This window comes from Arachis ipaensis, chromosome B6 (genome assembly GCF_059453495.1).
Source record: "Arachis ipaensis isolate K30076 ecotype BB chromosome B6, ASM5945349v1, whole genome shotgun sequence".
Classification (NCBI taxonomy): Eukaryota; Viridiplantae; Streptophyta; class Magnoliopsida; order Fabales; family Fabaceae; genus Arachis; species Arachis ipaensis.
Genome location: NC_142441.1, coordinates 26,323,553 through 26,343,229, shown reverse-complemented (window position 1 = coordinate 26,343,229; position 19,677 = coordinate 26,323,553). Strand labels below are relative to the sequence as shown.

The 19,677-nt window shown below is 42.0% G+C and overlaps 2 protein-coding genes across 4 annotated transcripts; both read right to left on the bottom strand.

Moving 5' to 3' along the window:
* Nucleotides 1–654: 654 nt before the first annotated feature.
* On the bottom strand, nt 655–2,545 carry LOC107647860 (growth-regulating factor 1). 3 transcript variants are annotated; one of them, XM_016351908.3, is made up of 5 exons: nt 2,408–2,545; nt 2,149–2,315; nt 1,666–2,083; nt 1,153–1,601; nt 655–999 (listed from the first exon to the last, which is right to left on the bottom strand). In XM_016351908.3, the coding sequence occupies exons 2-5, from the start codon at nt 2,240–2,242 to the stop codon at nt 992–994; spliced, it is 969 nt and encodes a 322-aa protein (XP_016207394.1). In that variant the 5' UTR covers nt 2,243–2,315; nt 2,408–2,545; the 3' UTR covers nt 655–991. The 3 variants fall into 3 exon arrangements, with proteins under 3 accessions (XP_016207394.1, XP_020959953.1, XP_020959954.1); XM_021104294.2 differs by having other exon boundaries at nt 2,149–2,545; XM_021104295.2 differs by having other exon boundaries at nt 1,153–1,420; nt 2,149–2,545.
* A 7,638-nt stretch (nt 2,546–10,183) lies between these two features.
* On the bottom strand, nt 10,184–13,749 carry LOC148554943 (uncharacterized). Its single transcript, XM_088490558.1, has 5 exons — nt 13,138–13,749; nt 11,350–12,972; nt 11,089–11,236; nt 10,465–10,983; nt 10,184–10,215 (listed from the first exon to the last, which is right to left on the bottom strand). Exons 1-5 carry the CDS (start codon nt 13,747–13,749, stop codon nt 10,184–10,186), a joined length of 2,934 nt encoding a protein of 977 aa, XP_088346684.1.
* Nucleotides 13,750–19,677: the final 5,928 nt, after the last annotated feature.

The following is a 19,677-nucleotide window of genomic DNA, read 5'->3' as shown; positions in this document are numbered from 1 at the left end:
GAGTGAGATTCGAACCAACGATCTCTAAATGAGTATAGAAAGATGATGACATTTGAGTTATAGCTCAATAGCTTATTTATTTTTTTCTAACGGTAAAGAAATCTGTTCCTATATATTGATAAATTCTTGACATCTCTTCTGCTATATAGAAAGGGGTGACGTGTTTATAACTTTATATATGGTTTTGTTTTCCTTTTTTTAATAAAACTGACAAATGCTGCATGTTACGCGCACCGATCCAAATAACTAAACGTCGTATTTCAGTATTTTGGTGTCATTCTACTATAAAATTGAAGGGTTTTATTTTTTTTTAAGTAAAGAAAATTACGATAATCTCTATGTAAAAATTACTTGTGCAAATCTCATAACACATAAGATTTTAGTAGAGTTATACAAACTACAAAGTACAGGGTAAAAACAAAAAACGAACTGTGTAATAATCATTTGTGCTGCTATATTATTATTTCTATGCTCAGAGTCAGAGGCATATGAATGAATAATTATAAAATAGTCACTTTGTCCAAAACTTATTCCTTAATCAACAGTATAATATTTCATATGTTTCGGTGTTACTTTGCTTTTGGTTTCTTAACTTTTGAGGGAGCATGAAGAACACAAAGAAAAGTGTAATTACCATAAACATGAGAAAATATGTTTGGTAGAAAGAAAGGAAGAGACACTAATAATAATAGCATAGAATTAGAAAACACATAAGAAATAAGAAAGCAGTAAACAGGTAAAGACATTAAGACATTGGATCCCTGTCATGGAGACACAAATCCACTTGAACTTCATTTACAAAACACAGGTGGAAAAACGGGGGAGCACTTGAAATTGGAATAGGAATAGATACTTTTTTCACAACCATGTCCATGTCCATGTCCATGTGCAAACCCCACTCATCCCTTGCCAAAGCACATTGTTGGCCCTTTGATTCAGTCTTACTCTCACCCACATGCCAAGGGGTAGGTCCCACTTTTGAAAGCTAAGCTTAACCATCTGCATAAAATAAAAAATTCCAAGCTTTTCAGCAATCAATCCCCAGCCACAATAATAAAAGATTCAATTCAACATCATAATAGCCAACACACTACATATTTAATTTTAAAAATGGATTAACAAAGTGAATTTGATTGCATTTAACTAACTTACCTCTAGTGTTCCTTGAAATGAAGGTTGTGAAGTCATGAGAGGATGTGGGGATGGAAATGGAAAGCTGAGTAGTGGAAGATTTATCATCCAAATCAAGCCAGGATGAGCCTCCTCTACTCTTGTGAGGCCATTCATCGAAGAAACGATGAACGGTGGTCTTCTGATGATGTGGCTTTTCTTCTTTCCCAAGAGCCATGTAGCAACCACCACCCTGCTGATGCTTTGAGTTGTTGTTGTTATGATCAGCGTTGAAGCTATGGTGGTGAAGCTGCAAGTAAGAGTACTCGTTGTTGTTTTCATTCGAAGAAGTTGAGGAGCTTATGGTGAGTGGTGTCAGCTGCCATGAATCATCCATGGACGAAGCAGAGAAGCTTCTCATTGTTCCCGAAGGTTCAGTGAAGAAAGCATGCTCATCCACCTCCTCTTTCAGCCCATAAATATACCTCTCTCTATACCAAATTAAAAAGAGAATCACTCACCAAAAACAGAAATGGAGCATGAAGCAAGCAGTACCTGCAGTCGGTGTTGGTCTGGGTGTCAAGAAACAAAGGAGCAGCGTTGTTGTCCTGAAAAGAGAAGCCAATGGAGTTGGAGGACCTTGAAGAGGGTTGGTGTTGGTGTTGATGAGAGGACAGTGATGCAGATGAGAGAGGGGAGAGAGAGTTATTGTTGTTGGTGATTGATAAGATTGTTGTTGTGGTTGAAGAAGATGGAGCAGCAGCATCATCCGTGTTCGTTGGTGGTGCTGCTGGTGATTGTTCCACAGGCTTTCTTGAACGGTTCTTGCCTCTGTGCATGTGCCTCTCACAGTACTTTGAATCTGGATATGCTTCCTTTGAGCATCTCCATTTTTTTCCATCGGTTCTTCTGCATCTTCCTGGTTCAGGGTCTATCTTTCTTCCCAGACCCATCTGCAGATAGTTCCATCCAACTGCATGCATAGCATACATGTATGTACATATACATAGATAAGGAAGAAAAATAACAAGTACTCACGGTGTTGTGGAGGGAAGAGCCTAGAGTGGTCAAGGTGGTAGCCTCTTTTGATGGAGAAGAGGAGATCAGGGGGGATGGAGATGCCGGAAGCCATGTATTTGTAGATGAGTGCTTGGTGTTCAAGCTCTTGCCACTGTGATGGTGTGAATGGGAACCTGCTGCTCCTGCTGCTTCCACCATTCATCATCAGATCAGTGATTTTGATGGTAGAAAACAAATGAAGAATTAAACAGAAAAAGGCTCCTGAGGCCTCACTCACTCTGCAGTAAGTAGTGGAACACAGATTCAAATAGCAGCAGAGATAGATAGATAGATATTTTAATATCAGAGTTATAATAGAGTATGTGAGGGGTTATTGCCTTATTCTATTGCTCTCTCATTACTTATTATATTTATTATTATTAGGAACCTTGGGAGGGAGGGAGGGAGGGAGAGAGAGTAGGTATATTTATTTCAGGGACCATTGGGCTACAGAATCTTCTGTACATACATAAAACTAATGGTTCTCTTTACTGACCTAGCCACCTGCATGCCTTCACAATCCTCTCTTTTTTCTTTAACACAAAATGTCTTATTTCTTAAAAACATATTATATATCAAATAAACAATTAAGTGAATCAGAGTTTGAGTGTAACATGTTGACATATTATAATTAAGTGAGCTTGATTCAATCTTAATATTTATAATGTAATATGTACAAAGCAACATTGAAGTTGTTAGAAAGAGAGAGAGTTATGTTTTCTCTCTCTTACTATGTGCTTGCTGCTCCGACTCTCTGGCAGCTCTTGTCTCTGACATCTTTACGAAAATCCATAAACTAGAAGAGAGAAAGAAAAAGAGGGTCTAAAGACAAAAGACGAAATGAAAAATTTTTAAATGTACCGTTATACCGGTGTATAGTAATTTTTAACCGTTGATCTTGATTATATATATTTTATAATTAAGATCAACGGTTAAAAATTACTGAAACACTAGTATCACGGCATACTTAAAAATTTTCCACTATTAGTATTAGTATTATTGTATTAATACATTAAAGAGTGTTGGTGTCTGAAACCAATCCCTGGTCTGAGAAGGTTGTGCGGTTTTATATGAGCTTTTACTGCTACTAACTCTCATTTACTTTTTCTGTTCCTTTTCCTCAGACCCCTGACCAGAACCAGAAACCAGAACCAGAACAGAACCCCCCACCCCCCACTTACAATTTGACCCTTTTTCATTTGGAAAATAAATGTACCAACATCACTCACTCAGTGTCAGTGGTGCAGCCCAGGGGCTTCTTTGGCTCTATCATAATTCACAAAACCTCAGTCATTTTTTCTTTTTCTTTCTTTCTTTCTTTCTCTTTAACTTGTTACTGCACTAACTGATGTATGCATATGCTGCTAACAGTTAGCTTCATTTGGTCCACTTCTGTTCATATATTTTTGTTTGATGGTAAAAATATTAATTGGATTTATCTCATCTTAGATAGTAAAACTGGTTTATTTACCATTTTGTGCTGTCCTTTTGCTAGCTCTATTGGAAGAAAACAAGTTTGGTGTTCTGTTAAAAGTAAGGCTAGTTAGGTAATACTAGTACTAATGCAAATCTTGTACTTACTTACACTCTTACAGTGATTAGTGTTCAGACATTTATAACCCTTTTTTCAGTGACTTCATTGACTTGGTGTTATAACTTTGATCCTTCCGTTTACCATGGGGTTTCAACATCATTCTTATAGAAACAGTGCTCCTAATATACTCTTTTTTTCTTCTATGCATTATGGCAGAAAAAGGAGGACAATTTATTTTCACTACTTCACAACCAATGTGATGTAAATTATCCTTTTAATAGGATCAATTTTGAAAACAACATGCCAACTATTTGCATAATTTAGTCTAACAAACTTGATGGATACTAAGCAATTGGAGAAAAATTACAATCTGAATATATATTGCAAGCAAAAGCATGTTCCAAATAAGAATAAGAATGTCTGCTTAGGTCTTTAAGATACAAAAAAGCTAATCAACCAAATGGAGGACATAAAAGTAAATACAATTGGATGGATTGTATTCAATTCTTGAGATCTTTAAAGGTATTGCTGTATTTTAAGTGTATGGCAGGTGAGTATAGTACAAGTTGCATTCTTCATCAATGTTTTGTATCCCCACCACTAGACCTAGCTGAACAAACACACCCTTTCTACCTTTGTACAACACCTTGCTTCATCAAACAACCAAAGAAAACAAAATTGTATGTCTTACATAGGCTTCTATTACTACTCAATTATATACCTTATCTTACAGGTTTTATTCAAATTTATCTTATTACTCTTTTTAAATTGTATTTAGTTTAGTTCAATTTAGAGAGATTATATAATGCATATTTTCCCTTTTTTTTTTAAGGATATAAACAAATCAGTTCATTTTTGCACCTATGTTTCAGAAAAATGCTTTTTTTATATGACAAACCTCATTGGAATGTTTTTGAGCAGTAAGGGTGAATCTAAAAAAGAGATCAAGTCTATCTTAATGGGTTGGAAGATTAATTATACTAATAAATTTCAGGACGATAAATTTAAAAAATATCTGAACATTTTATTTTTATTTTTATTAACTTGATGTGATGACCTCATCACTACGAACATTCTCTGCTGAAAGGCAAGTCCCAACCGAATCTGCTATGGCAATAGTACACAAGAGCATTCATTGTTCACCAGAGTTGTAGTACTGATTAATATTGAAATTTGGATTTGATGATAAAAACAAGAAATTTGATTCATAATAGCATTTATTAGAGCTGCTCTTCAACTATTGAGCAACAGAAGCCGAAAATTGATTAGTTTGTTGAATGTTTGACTCTATCTAATACTAAATGGTTAAGAATATTTTAGCTAACTTTTAAAGAAGATAATATACATGAAGATGTTAATTAAGAATAATCAATCCTAAGAGTGAAGTTGATCAACTAAAACCAACACCACTTATGAACATGTATGTTGAGTTCACTTAGGATAGAACACAATTTTTCCCCCTTGGTGTTTAACCAAACAACACCCCATGTTTTATGATTTTATTTACTTCATATGTTTTAATTTTAAGACAATTATATCGTTACTTGTTAAGCATATATGGGTAATAAAGATAAGCTAGGTGAGTTTTGAATTTTTCCGTTTTAATGTTGTGTTCAAACTTCAAACCTCATATAAAAAGGGTGAAAAAATAAAGTGCATGGTACATGTGTGCCCCCTAACATTACCATTATTTGTTCCACTTTATGAAAACACAGAAGCTGTGGCCTCTAATATAAGCATTGTATGCACCTTTATATTTGGCAGTCTATCATAGTCAATATAAATTCAAAGTACAAATTAATCAAAGCTACAGAAAACTACCAAGTAGCTAGAAACAGGGACACATTTAAGAAGTTAAATAAATAAAGGAAATGGACACACCAAATGTTTTCCAATAATGTAGTAGCCAGGAGGCCAAATCCCGCTATCTTTGCTTTATCATTCTGATTTTTAATCAGCCTGAGAACTGCTATTTCCTTCAAGTTGGACCACACTTTTCAATATTATCTCAAGTGAATAGTTGACATTGTGTTTATACATTCACATTTCTCTGTTTTGGCGCCATTATTTTGTTAAAAAAAATCTTTTTTTTTAATGAAAAAATATATTTTTTTATTTTTTAGCGTGTTTGGCAAATTTCTAGTAGTAAAAGTAAAAGCACTAGTGAAATAAAAAAAAAGATCTTTTTTGAGAAACTGTAATTTACATCTTTTTTTAAAAGATCTTTTTTTTTAAAAAAAAGATGTTTTTCATGTAATAAATAAACAAAAAAGTACTTTTATATTGTTATACCCAAACATAATTGATAGATAAAAAGATCTTTTTGTATGAGATATCCAAACATAAAATTACTTTTATTTCTCCATAAGATCTTTTAAAAAAAAATAACTTAAAAAAGATCTTTTCTTAGAACCTCACCCAAACAAACTCTAAGTCATTTTCAAAATAAATAAATATATAAAAATAAGAATCCCTTGAACCAGGGGGCATATGCTTGTATTTAAGTGCTGCCACGGTGTTATACGTTCCAAATAAATGCTGCCCAAAAACAAAAACAAAAGCCAAAAATAGTTGACATTTGGCATAATACTTGTATTATGTTATGCCACTTCAAGCAAGTTTTTTTCCAGTAAAAATTTCTGAGAATATTTTCCTCTGTATCCAACCCTCACGTGATGTGCATAAAACGCCTTCCTGAACCATCAATACTACTTTCCTTAATCAGCATCTTTTCAAAGGAATACGGTCAAAGTTTCCAGGTAACTTTTCAACAATAGAACATGATAACAGTTGGTAACTTCATCATACAAGCATAATAACAGTAAACAAAGATTGAGATATTTACATTTGAAATAAGATTCGAATCATATCTTCGATCCTACTGTAGGAAAATAACATTCATATGGAATAAAAACCTATAGAACTTTTAAGCTTGAACATATTATTTGACTGTTCATTTACATGTGCCGCATAAAGCCTTGTGAGTAAGGAATCTGAATTATATTTTAACTCAATGTAGGAAAATTGTACAACACTGAACTTGCGTTCACAATTATTCCCATGAAGCTTTGCATTGCGTCCCTATTCTTTTCGGAAGAAAGAGAGTATAAGATCTGTATGTACGGAAAATAGCTGCGTATCCACGAAAAGCTGTAAACAAATGGGGGAAAATGATCAGCATTATGTTCGGTTGGTAGGGGCTCGTCAGGTCGTGGACTTCCGGCAAGGGGTGTGCGAGGTCTCGAGCACTCCGTGAAAAAGGGGGTGTCACCTGCAAAGACACTCCGACGCTCTTGTCAGTAAGTGTGCAGGCGAAAAGGGAATGATGTGATATGTGACGTACCTTGGGGGAAGGATAGATCCTTCCTATCCTTCCCCTTATATACTGTGTCAGGGGTGGGCCCTACAAGGACAGGCCCACTTTTCCGGGACGTTCTCCTACAGCTGTGAGTGAGCTGTCTGGGACGCGTGTCCGGGTCGGTTGCGGGGCGCCTCACCCGTGACCATCCGGGTCGGGTGACGCCCGGGTCGGGCCGACCCGTGGAGGGTTTGGGCCATGCCGTAACAGTGCCCCCACGCGCCAATGATAGTCGTGGGAGCTATTAGTGGCGTGTTATTTCGTGTTCCATTCCTTGTCGTTAGGTCGGCCGCTCGTGGAAGGGACGTGCCCCCTGCGCGCATGTCTCTAGGTTGCTGAGGCAACCGTTTGTTGCTTCGTTCCTTGCGCTGAGCATTAAATGCTCATAATGGGTTGCAAAACCCCGTGCGTAAATACTATTTTGTCCCCAAGTCTTTCGCGCTTCCTGAGTGGCAGTTTCAAATAGTTTCAAAGAGCTATCCTTTTTTACACTTCTGTTTCTTCCATCTCCTTGCTATCTCCCTCTTCTTCTTTCAGAAATCCCAGAGTGTTGTTGCAGTATCTTCGAGCATCTTCCCTTCATCCTTCTCAACTTTCGCAACAAATTCAGGTAATCCTCTGACTTCTCTCTTTTCTGCTTTGTTATTGCATGCTCGTTGTTTGTATTTGCTTAGTGTTCTTGCGGTCTTGTTTGGAATTTGTTGCTACATGACTTTTTGGTGCTAGATAGATGTGTTAGGGGAGGGGTACCATTTCAGGGTAGGTTTTTAGGTGTCTTGCGGGATAGACGTAGCTTTGGTCGTGCTTGATCTTAATCGTTGAATAGGATGAACATAGTTTCTGGGTTGTTTCCGGGCTCCCGACCTAATAGACTAATGGAGTGGTACCCCTAATTGTAGGTATGCCTCGCGTCGTCTCCCGGGCTTCCCCCTCCGCCGCGAACTATGACCCCTACGCCTGGGTGACCTCGAACGAAAGGACTCGCCGAACCAGATGGATCTGGAGGAGTTGATGGAGTTCCGACAAGCCGGGTACCTGTGCGGGGGGACTGACGAAGAGACTAATTACGAGACCTTCGTCCCTGCCCCCAACGAGCGATTGTACGAGATTCACTTCCGATCTCCCCGGGTCGCCGACTGGATTTGGCTTTACAAAGCCATGTTCACCCAGGTTGGCGTTCGCCTACCATTCTCCGATTTTCAGATGTCTCTCCTTAATCGGATATCCGTGTCGCCGTCGCAACTCCATCCGAACAGCTGGGTTTCTATCCGCTGTTTCGAGATGGTTTGTGAATATCTCGAGCTGCCGGCTTCAGTGGATGTCTTCCTCTTCTTTTTCAATCTTACCAACCCCTCCAAACAAGGGAAAGCGAGGAAAGGGTTTTTGTCTTTCCGGTCTGCCCAAGGCCGGAGGATATTCGGCCTGTTCGAGGACTCTTATCATGGGTTGAAGGACAAATTCTTCAAAGTTCGTCCTGCTAAAGGTCGCCATCCTTTTTGGTTATCGTTAGAGGGGGAACGCCTCATCCCGACTTATTGGAGCTTCGGGGTGGGGTCTAATTCTTTCATTAAAGTGACCTACAAGGGAATGTCCCCTGTGAATAAAAGGATTGCCGACGTGTTGTTTGCTCTTTTTGGAAAGAACCCCGTGAACCCCCACCTCCTCATGGGCGAACGGGAGTCCGCCAGGAATTATATTTGTGAGCTGTTCTGTCTTGTGTTTTTTGCATTGTTTGTTGTTAATTTTGTTCTTCCCGACTTCACGACTAACGCATTTGTTTTTCTATTACAGTGGAGATGTCTGCCTCGGTGACTGGGTTCAAAAGTTTAGTCAAGACCTTCTTAGAGGATAGCGATGACGAGAAGGCCGACGAGAAGGACGCCGGGAAACCGGATGGCCCTTCTGGGGAGATGGGGGATCAGGCTGTGCCCTCTCCCCAGGACACCGCAATGTCCGAAAAGAATCCGGCCGAGGTGCAGGCTTCCCCCATTCCCGAAGAGGTGGCCGTTGCTGGGCACTCGTCTTCTACCCACCAAGACTATGATGATGTGGAACTTGTTCATACTCCTAAGAAGCGGAGGGCATCTGCCAGCCCGGAAGGAACTCTCACCATTATGGAACGAAATTTTGATGCTACAAAATTCATCGATTCCCAGCTGATCCCTAGCACGGAGGACCACTTCCATGGTACCGATTTGGCGGGTCAAGCGAGGTGGATGTATCGTACTCTGCTCCGCGGGGCTGTGATAGCTCGGGAGGCCAAGTTCGAGTTGTCAGGGATGCAGGCGCTTCGAAGGAGACTTGAATCCTCTGCTCAGGCCAATAACGACTTCAAAGTTCAAGTCGAGTCGCTCCAGGGGCAGCTGTCCGAGGTAGGAGAGAAGCTCAAGGCTGCCGAGGAGAAGGCGGCATCTACCGAGGAGAAATTGAAGACTTCCGATGAGTCGGTGGCCCGTTTAGCCGAGCGGAAGATGTCCCTGGAGAGCCAGCTGAACGCCGCTCAAGGTCGGGTGGCGGCCTTAGAGAAGGAGCGCGACCAGGCCGTTTCGTCGGCTAAGGCTGCTAAAGTCGAGGTCGAAGAGCTTAAGAGGAAGCACAAGGCGACCAAGGAGCAAGGGAAGAACGCGATCTTCATGACCGAGGAGGCTCTGAAAGCCCAGGTGAAGATCGTGGCTCCTGACTTCGACACGTCGGCTATTGGAGTCTTCAAGACGATCCAAGACGGCAAGATTGTTGACATGCCTCGGAAGTGAGCTTATGTAACTTGTGTTTTTGTGTGGTTTTGTAAGATACTTGTTGATACTTGTTATAACTGTTGAGACCTTTGCTACTTTTTAGTGGTCGCCTGGTCGACTTTTATTATCGCCTTTATTCCGTTTGTTTAGCAGCGTCTTATGTTTTGTTACCGTTTTTCTGGTGTGGACTTATCGTTTGTGTCCGTTTCGCCGTTTATATTGGTAATGGTTGGGACCGTCTTGGTCATGTTATCGCGGCCGTTAGTCATGGCTATGATCCGTCTAGCTCCCGAGGTGATCAGCCCCGGGTAGCCGTTGAAGAACGCGATCGTGTGGGATACGTATTGGGAGGTAATAGATAGAATTTAGACAAGTAAAAATTATTCGTTAGCCAAACAAATTTGTGAACACGGCAGGTACTTTAATAAAGACAAATAGCTAAGAATTAACATGTGAATAGAGTAAGCACCCCTTGGCCCGCCAGGCCACTTAGTCGGTGTGCCCAAGTCACGAATAGAACCTCCTTAGGTTACCTGCGTTCCACGTTCTTGGGATTTCTTTGCCGTCGAGTCTCTCAAGCTTGTAGGTGCCTTTGCCGAGCACTTCTTTGATTCTGTAGGGACCTTCCCAGTTTGCCGCCAGCTTCCCTTCTCCTGGGGTCGGTGAACCGACGTTGTTGCGCCGCAAGACGAGGTCTCTTTCCTCAAATTCCCTCCTGAGGACTTTAGTGTTGTAGCGTAGAGCTATTCTTTGTTTCAGTGCTGTTTCTGACAAGTGGGCCATCTCTCTGGTTTCTTCCACCAGGTCCTTTTCCATCGCTTCGTCTACTCCTGCGAGAAGTAGTCGTGGACTCGGTTCGCCAATTTCCACGGGTATCACTGCATCGACCCCGTACGTCAGGCGAAAGGGAGCTTCCCCCGTGGAGCTTTGCTCGGTTGTCCGGTAGGACCAGAGGACCGAAGCGAGCTCGTCGGCCCATGCGCCTTTCTTGTTGTCTAAGCGCTTCTTGAGGCCTAGTAGGATGACTTTGTTTGCGGAATCCACTTGTCCGTTCGTCTGGGGATGTTCCACTGAGGAAAACTTTTGTTTTATCCCTAGGCCGGTGAGGAATTCCGTGAACTTCTTGTCGGTGAATTGCGTTCCATTATCCAAATGACGACTTCCGGGATACCGAAACGGGTTATCACCTGTCTCCACATGAACTTCCTGCAATTGGATGAGGATATGCTGGCTAGTGGTTCAGCCTCTATCCATTTGGTGTAGTAGTCGATGGCGACTATGAGATATTTAACTTGTCCCGAGCCAGTCAGGAAAGGCCCTAAGAGGTCGACTCCCCATTGAGCGAAAGGTCGTGTAGACGTCAATAGGCTCAGCTCGGAGGCCGGAGCTTTGTGGAAGTTGGTGTTTTCTTGACACTTTACGCATTTTCTGACAAATTCTCTGGAGTCTCTCATCATCGATGGCCAGTAATATCCAGCTCGGATGAGCTTCCTCGCTAGGGCTTTGCCCCCGATGTGGTGGCCGCAGTATCCCTCGTGGACTTCTCTAAGTACATAGTCCGTCTGGTCGGGGTGCAAGCACTTCAATAGGGGTTGGCTAAGCCTCTTTCTGAACAGTTGTCCTTGTATGATTGCATATTTGGCTGCCTCCCTTCTCAACATTTTGGTTGCTTTCTCATCATCAGGCAACTTGCCATGTTCCAGGAAGTTTGCGATGGGGTCCAGCCAGGAAGGGCTTGACTCCGTCAAATGGAGGGCAACCGTCGGTTCCTTCTCCATGCCCTGGATGAGAGACCGGTTGCCCGCTCCTGGCTTCGTGCTTGCTAATTTAGATAGGAGGTCTGCCCGTGTGTTCCTTTCTCTTGGAACGTGTTGGACCGTGACCTCTTGGAACTGCCTGGTCAATTCTCTAACCTTCTCCAAATATTTTTGCAGGAGGGGGTCCCTGGCTTGATAGCTTCCGTTTACTTGCGAGGTGATGACTTGTGAATCGCTGCACACTTCCAGCCTTGTTACCCCGACTTCCCGGGCTAGGGTTAGTCCACCTAAGAGGGCTTCGTATTCCGTTTGATTATTCGACACAGGAAATTCGAACTTGGTCGATTTCTCGTAAATGACTCCCGCCGGGATTTCTAAGATGACCCCGGCTCCCTCGGACATCTGGTTAGAGGTCCCGTCTACGTGGAGCCTCCACCGTGTGCCCGTTTCCTCGGGGGGATCACCCGTTACCTCTACCAAGAAATCTGTCATCGCCTGCGCCTTGATTGCATGTCGGAGCTCATACTGCAAGTCATATTGGGAGAGCTCGATGGCCCAGGTCATCATCCTTCCAGCCAAATCAGGTTTTTGGAGCACTTGGCAAATTGCTTGGTCCGTTCTCACGACTACACGGTGGCCCTGGAAGTACTGCCTCAACCTTCGGGAGGAGGTTAGGAGTGTCAGCGCCAGTTTTTCCAGTTTGCTGTACCTCAGCTCTGCTCCTTGTAGAGCTCTGCTTACGAAGTAAATCGGTTGCTGAGCCTTCCCCTCTTCTCGTACGAGCACTGCTGCAAGCGCTTCCTCTGTTACTGCCAGGTAGAGGTAGAGTGGCTCTCCGGCCTTGGGCTTCCTGAGCACCGGAGGTGCTGCTAGGATTTCCTTGAAGTAGTTGAATGCTTCCTCACACGCTGGGGTCCATTCAAATGCTATCCCCTTTCTCATCAGATTGATGAAGGGCAGGGCTTTTGCTGCCGATGCGCCGAGGAAACGGGATAATGCAGTCAGCCTTCCTGCTAATCGTTGGACGTCTTTGATACAACCCGGGATCTTCATCTGGAGAATCGCTTGGCACTTCTCAGGGTTGGCTTCTACTCCTCTTTGGGTGATCATGAACCCTAAGAACTTCCCAGCCTCCATGGCAAAGGTGCATTTTAGTGGGTTGAGCCTCATGCCGTGTTGCCGGAGGGACGCGAACACGCCCCCTAGGTCGCTTAGGAGATCGTCGGGCCGTGCGATTTTCGCGAGGATGTCGTCCACGTAGACTTCTGTCTTGTCTATGAGTTCGCTGAATATCTTGTTCATCAGTCTCTGGTACGTGGCGCCAGCGTTTTTCAGGCCAAATGGCATTACCTTGTAGCAGTAGATCCCTCCAGGCGTTATGAACGCTGTTTTGTCCTTGTCGGGTCGGTGCATCGGTATCTGGTTGTACCCAGAGTAGATGTCCATGAAGCTCAGATACCGGTACCCCGCCGCCGCGTCGACGAGCGCGTCAATGTTGGGAAGGGGATAGCAGTCCTTGGGACATGCCTTGTTGAGGTCGGAATAGTCTACACACATTCTCCACCTCCCATTGTGCTTTTTCACCAAGACCACGTTCGACAGCCAAGTCGAGTAGTCTAGTTCTCGGATGAACCCTGCTTCAAGGAGGCTGGCTGTCTGCCTGGCCACCTCCTCTGCCCTTTTTTGTGACATCTTCCTCCTCCTCTGGGCCACTGGCTTAGCCTCCGGCTTGACGGCCAGATAGTGTGACATGAGCTGGGGATCTATCCCTGGCATGTCGGCTGGCGTCCAAGCGAAGAGGTCGGCATTGGCTCTGATCATCTCCATCAAAGGTTCCTTTAATTCATGGGGGAGATTTCTATTTATGAATGTGAACTTCTCCTCTCCATCACCGACCCTAAATTTTTCCAAGTCCCCCTCTGGCTCGGGCTTGGGCTTGTCGTCTATTCTGGCATCCAAATCGGCAAGGAAAACCCCTGATGCTTCTTTGGACTTTTTCCTGAGAGAAAGAATGGCGTTGTTGCAAGCGACTGCCGTTTCCAAGTCCCCTCTGATGGATCCTACGGATCCGTCATCAGTAACAAACTTCATTACGAGCAGCTTTGTACTAATCGCTGCCCCGAGGTCGTTGATGGTTTTTCTCCCCAGGATGATGTTGTAGGCTGTGGAGTCTCGCAATACTACAAAATCGGCCATTACTGTCCTTCGCCTCTGTCCTTGTCCCATGGAGGTCGGGAGGGAGATGATCCCATCCGGCTTGATGAAGTGGTCACCCAACCCTACCACACCGTGCTGGTGGGTCACTAGGTCGGCATCACGTAGTCCCAAGGCATCAAAAACGTTGCGAAACATGATGTTCGAGTCCGCTCCTGTTTCCACTAGGATCCGTTTGACGAGGCCGGTTCCGACTCTGGCCGTGATGACCATGGGGGGACTTTCCGGTACCTCGTCGAACCATTGGTCCTCGGGGCAGAAGGATATGGATGGGAGTCCCCGGGAACTTCTCACGGATGAGGAGGAGACAGCTAGGACTTTGGCGTCTTTCTTCTGTGCCGATCTCGACCTCGGGGCAGAATTCCTTGCTGTTACCACATTCACCACCGTGAGACCGTGGTCGTCCCCCTCTGGTTCTTGGCGTCGTCTTGTCGCCCGGGGCCTGTCCTCGCCCTCGTGATCGCGATTCCGTCTCCTCGGCTCCCTTATGAGGTGGGAGAATTCAGCAAGCTTTCCGTCCCTGATTGCTTGCTCCAGGGCATCCTTCAGGTCGAAATAGTCTTGGGTCTTGTGCCCGTATCCCTTGTGATATTCGCAGTAAAGGCTTTTGTTTCCTCCCGTTCTGTCCTTCAGAGGTCGGGGTCTCGACAGTATCCCCTTCTCGGCTATCTGTTGATAAACTTCCGTGATTGGTGCTGTGAGGGGGGTGTAGTTGGTGAATTTCCCGACTCGGGGAAATGGCTTTGGCGTCTTACTCGGACCGCCGTCCCTGGCGTGTTCCTTTTGTCTTTCTCCACCCTCGTAGTGGCGGGTTTGGTTGTAGGGGGGTTAACGTTTGTTGGCAGCCACGACCCGGCTGACTTCTTCATCGTTAATATACTCCTTAGCGACGCATTGGATCTCCTGCATTGTCCATACTGGCTTTGTGGTAAGGTGTTTCCTGAAGTCCTCGTTCAGGAGCCCGTTCGTCAAGCACAAGCTCGCCACCGAGTCCGTTAACCCGTCGATTTCCAAGCATTCGTCGTTGAAACGATCTAGGTATTTCCTGGTCGGCTCCCCGGCTCTCTGGGTCACCCCCAGCAAATTGATCGGGTGTTTGGCTTTGGCAATCCTGGTCGTGAACTGAGCCAGGAAGGCATGGCTGATGTCGGAGAAGCGGGTTACCGAGCCCTGCGGGAGGTTATTGAACCACCGTATTGCAGGTCCCGCCAGGGTGATCGGGAAAGCGCAGCACCTTACCTCGTCTCCCACTCCCTCTAGGTTCATCCTGGCCTCAAAGTCCGTGAGGTGTTCCAGCGGGTCTTGCGTTCCATCGTACCTCATGTCCGTTGGCTTGTCAAAGTGTTTTGGCAGCTGGACCTCGAGTATGGAACGGTGGAATGGGGTCGCTCCCATTATTACAGGTCCCCGTGTTCCCGTCGTTCTTCCCTCGTCGTTCTCCCGACGAGTGTCCTCGTCCCCGCGGTTTGCGGTACGCCGCCTCTCCCGTCTGGCGTAAATGACGGGGTCATGACGTCTTCTCGCGCGCCCTCTCTCCCCGGTGCTTTCGGACTCGGCTTGGGGGCTAGGCGTGCGTCTGGTGCGACTCCTGGAGCGAGAGCGGGAGTGACTCTGCTCTGGGGTGTGTTGGTCGCGTTCCCTATCTGCTAGCCGGCGTTCCAAGTCTTGCATTCTATGGCGTAGCTCTTGCATTATTTTGGCGTGGTTGTCGCCAGTCCCCCCAAAGGAGCGTCCCTCGTGTGACTGTGTTGCGTTCCTCGGAGGCGACCTTGGATGTTGTCTGGTTTCCGTCGCGGCGGCGTCGCTTCCGGGCACGGCCTCGCAGCCCGTTCCAGTTTGGACTAGCACGAAGTCCATGGACGAGTCCCCACAGACGGCGCCAATGTTCGGTTGATCGGTTACCGGACGGTTCGGGTTGGAATCCTGGGAAATGGTAGGGGCTCGTCAGGTCATGGACTTCCGGCAAGGGGTGTGCGAGGTCCCGAGCACTCCGTGAAAAGGGGGGTGTCACCTGCAAAGACACTCCGACGCTCTTGTCAGTAAGTGTGCAGGCGAAAAGGGGGTGATGTGATATGTGACGTACCTTGGGGGAAGGGTAGATCCTTCCCCTTATATACTGTGTCAGGGGTGGGCCCTACAAGGACAGGCCCACTTTTCCGGGACGTTCTCCTACAGCTGTGAGTGAGCTGTCTGGGACGCGTGTCCGGGTCGGTTGCGGGGCACCTCACCCGTGACCGTCCGGGTCGGGTGACGCCCGAGTCGGGCCGACCCGTGGAGGGTTTGGGCCAGGCCGTAACACATTAATAATCTGAAAACAATACAATATAATGTTTGTGTGTACAAGATTAAGATGAGTTATGCATTTTAGGATTGTGAATCTGTGATTTTTTGCATTTTCTTCTCCAATTGTTGTTGACTTGTTTTCGTTACTGTGATTTAGTTTAGGGTTGTTCTTGAATTTTGATTCTGATATTCTGGGGTTTAATTGATATTATGTCAATGATGCCTTTATTCCAGTGATTAGTATGTTGTTCCAGTTCTTGTTTTATTGTTGATTTTCTGTATTTCAAAGTTTTAATTGTTGTTGTATTTTGATTTTTCCAGTTCTTGATTTGTTAAATTATTCCCGTTCTTGTTTTGTTGTTGGTTTTCTGCATTTCAAAGTTTTAATTGTTGTATTTTGATTTTTCCTGTTCTTTTTTTTTTCTCGAAGACAGTGGCATATTATTTTATTACTAAAATAATTAAATTGTCCAAAATTGGACTTACAATTAGAAATTGGGAATCTCCCATAGATTGCTAAGCAAGAGTACAGAGCAAACAATAGCGTAGCTTCAAAAAATTGAAAGGAAAGCAAAAAATCAAAGATGATCTTTCAAGGGTTAGGGCTCGAACTCCTTTATGGGTGATGATTCAGTTCATTGCAGAGCTTCAGGACCGACTCCACCACTGCATTGGGAGGACTGTTGATTTTCTCTGTTCTTGGTTTGTTAAATTATTCATCTTGTTATCTTGATTTGATAAATTGTTTATGCTGTTGATTTTAATTTATTGTTTTTGTCATTGGTTCCTGTAAATTAAACTTTGTATGTGATTAAATGGCATGTGATTAAATATTGTTATTTTGTTATTTGATTTTTGAGTTTATATTTGTATGAGATTATAATATTGTAATTGATGTAGTATTTTTAATTTGATTGATATTTTAAAGTTTATATATTATAATTAGGGCAAATCACGTCAATAAGCCAAGGGGTAGGGGTGTACAAGATCCGATTCGGCCCGAAGATCCGGACCGGACCCGATGACTTCGGGGCTAATTTGGCCCGGCTTCGTTATGGCCCGGTCAGACCCGAGGTTTCAATAGATGGCCCCGGTTATTTATTAAATCGGGTTCGGGCCAAGCCTCGAGTCACCCGACCCCGACCCGTTGGATTCGTGTAGTTGTTTGCTACTTAATATTTTGTTGTTATTGGTTGGTATGACACTATAAATTATTATTATTATGTTAATCTTGTGTTGGTTGTTAACTTTGTTTTAATTGTCTTTTGAACTTTGAATGTTTAATGTGTAATTGATATAATTATTATTATGAAACTTTAAATTATTATTATTAGATTCTAAATTATTATTATGCGAATGTTGCATTGTTATGGAATAATTATTTTTCAAAATTTAGAGGTTTAAAAGATGTAGAATTTAATTTTTGGTGATGTCATGATAAAGTTGATCAAGACCCGGGCTTCACCCGATCTAGACCCGCTTAAGTGTGGCCCGAAAGTAACACGATTTCATCGAATCTAGGGTCAGGTAAGGGTCTCATAAATAGACCCGGTCATTATTTAAGGTCGGGTTCGGGTCACGGCGAACCCGGCTTCACCCGACCCCATGTGCACCCCTACCAAGGGGAGCAAAAATTTATGAAAATCAGCCAAATCAAAAACTGGTTCATGAATCAACTAAGAGACATTTCTATATAGTTCGAATCAGCCTAATTCGAACTCCATCTCTATGTAATTCAAATCAGACCGATTCGAATTACACACACGCACACGCCCACTAATTCGAATCAACCTGATTCGAATTACACCCACAGTAATTCGAATCAGGGTGATTCGAATTATACACATGCTGCACATAGTAATTCGAATTGGTCAAATTCGAATTACTCATGATTTAATTCTGCCTATTTTTTTCTAAAAAATTAATAATTGATTAAAAAAATTAATAATTTAAAAATTAAAAAAATATATATTTTATTTAATGCATTAAAAAAAAGCTAACAAAATATTTAATTACAAGACTTCTTTAAAATATTAATAAACTATCAATTCGAATTTCATACAATACTCTTTTGCTAATTTTTAATAGCTCATGAATATTTTTTAATAAATTTATTTAAATTATACTACAAAAAATATTTTATTCTATACAAAATAATTTAAACAAATAGCTTAAAAGATGTCAGGAGTACTATAAAAATTTATAATGTCCTAATGACTGAGGACATTAAAAAATACTCTACATAGTCAATAATAATTTAGAAATTAAAAAAAAATATAGTTATAACCAGTATTTACCTAAATTACTAGAATATTACAAACTTTTATAGTACTCCTAATATTTTTTAAGCCAAATAATAATTTAAATTATTTTGCATAGAATAGAGGGCATTTTAAGCCATTTTCTATGCAAAACAATTTTAAAAAAATGGCTTAAAAATGTTAGGAGTACTATAAAAGTTTGTAATATTCCAGTAATTTAAGTAAATACTTGTTATAACTATATTTTTTTTAATTTCTAAATTATTATTGACTATGTAGAGTATTTATTTAATGTCCTAAGTCATTAGAATATTACAAATTTTTATAGTTCTCCTAACAACTTTTAAGCCATTTTTTTAAATTATTTTGTATAGAATAAAATATTTTTTTGTGGTATAATTTAAATAAATTTATTAAAAAATTTTATAAAAAAATATTCATAAGCTATTAAAAATGAGCAAAAGAGTATTATATGAAATTTGAATTGATAGTTCATTAATATTTTAAAGAAGTCTCGTAATTAAATATTTTGTTAGCTTTTTTTTAATGCATGAAATAAAATATATAATTTTTAATTTTTAAATTATTAATTTTTTTAATCAATTATTAATTTTTTAATAAAAGAATGGGCAGAATTAAATCATGAGTAATTTGAATTTGGCCAATTCGAATTACTATGTGCAGCGTGTGTAATTTGAATCACCTTGATTCGAATTACTGTGGGTATAATTCGAATCAGGTTGATTCGAATTAGTGGGTGTGTGCGTGTGTGTAATTCGAATTAGGCTAATTCGAATTACATAAAAATGCCCTCTTGGTTGAACCCTGTAATAATTATTGGTTTGGTTGAATCTCGTAAATTTTTTTTCAACTTGGTTTATATGGGTGATTTGCCCTTATAATTATGTTTATTTATATTTTATTTATTATTTTATTATAAAATTATTATTTCGATTGAATTACGGTTGAATTGGTTGAATAAAACTGTGAACTGATAGTTAGAGTGGTTCAATAACCAGTTCAATTTTCAAAATCTTGGTTCAGAATGATTTTAGCCAAAAACAATTAGTTAATTTTGTGTGTGTTTGTGAGCTCTGATCTCTTATAATGCTTGACTAATTGCATGGTTATTAATTTATTGTGAGACTTGAATTTGTTAAATGTAAAGCTTGCTAATTATTGATTTAGTTATGCTGCTGACGGCTGATTTTGTGTGCAGTTGCTAATTTTGAATTGCCGACGGCTGATTTTGTGTGCGGTTGCTAATTTTGAACTTTTTAAATGGAAAAGTTGTTAATTTTTATGTGTTTTCTATTTAGTTCTTCTTTATGTAATTTTATATCTTGAATCTTCCAATGGTTCTAGT

Excerpts from the sequence above, each read along its gene's own strand:
- LOC107647860 (XM_021104294.2), bottom strand. The coding sequence starts at position 2,335 with ATGATGAATGGTGGAAGCAGCAGGAGCAGCAGGTTCCCATTCACACCA. Across the intron at positions 2,084-2,148 it reads GCTCTTCCCTCCACAACACC|TTGGATGGAACTATCTGCAG; the intron begins GTGAGTACTTGT and ends CTATGCATGCAG. Across the intron at positions 1,602-1,665 it reads CAGACCAACACCGACTGCAG|AGAGAGGTATATTTATGGGC; the intron begins GTACTGCTTGCT and ends AATTTGGTATAG.
- LOC148554943 (XM_088490558.1), bottom strand. The coding sequence starts at position 13,749 with ATGGCCGATTTTGTAGTATTGCGAGACTCCACAGCCTACAACATCATC. Across the intron at positions 10,984-11,088 it reads TCCTGACTGGCTCGGGACAA|GTGATAACCCGTTTCGGTAT; the intron begins GTTAAATATCTC and ends ATGTGGAGACAG. Across the intron at positions 10,216-10,464 it reads CTTGCGGCGCAACAACGTCG|TACCTGCCGTGTTCACAAAT; the intron begins GTTCACCGACCC and ends TCTTTATTAAAG.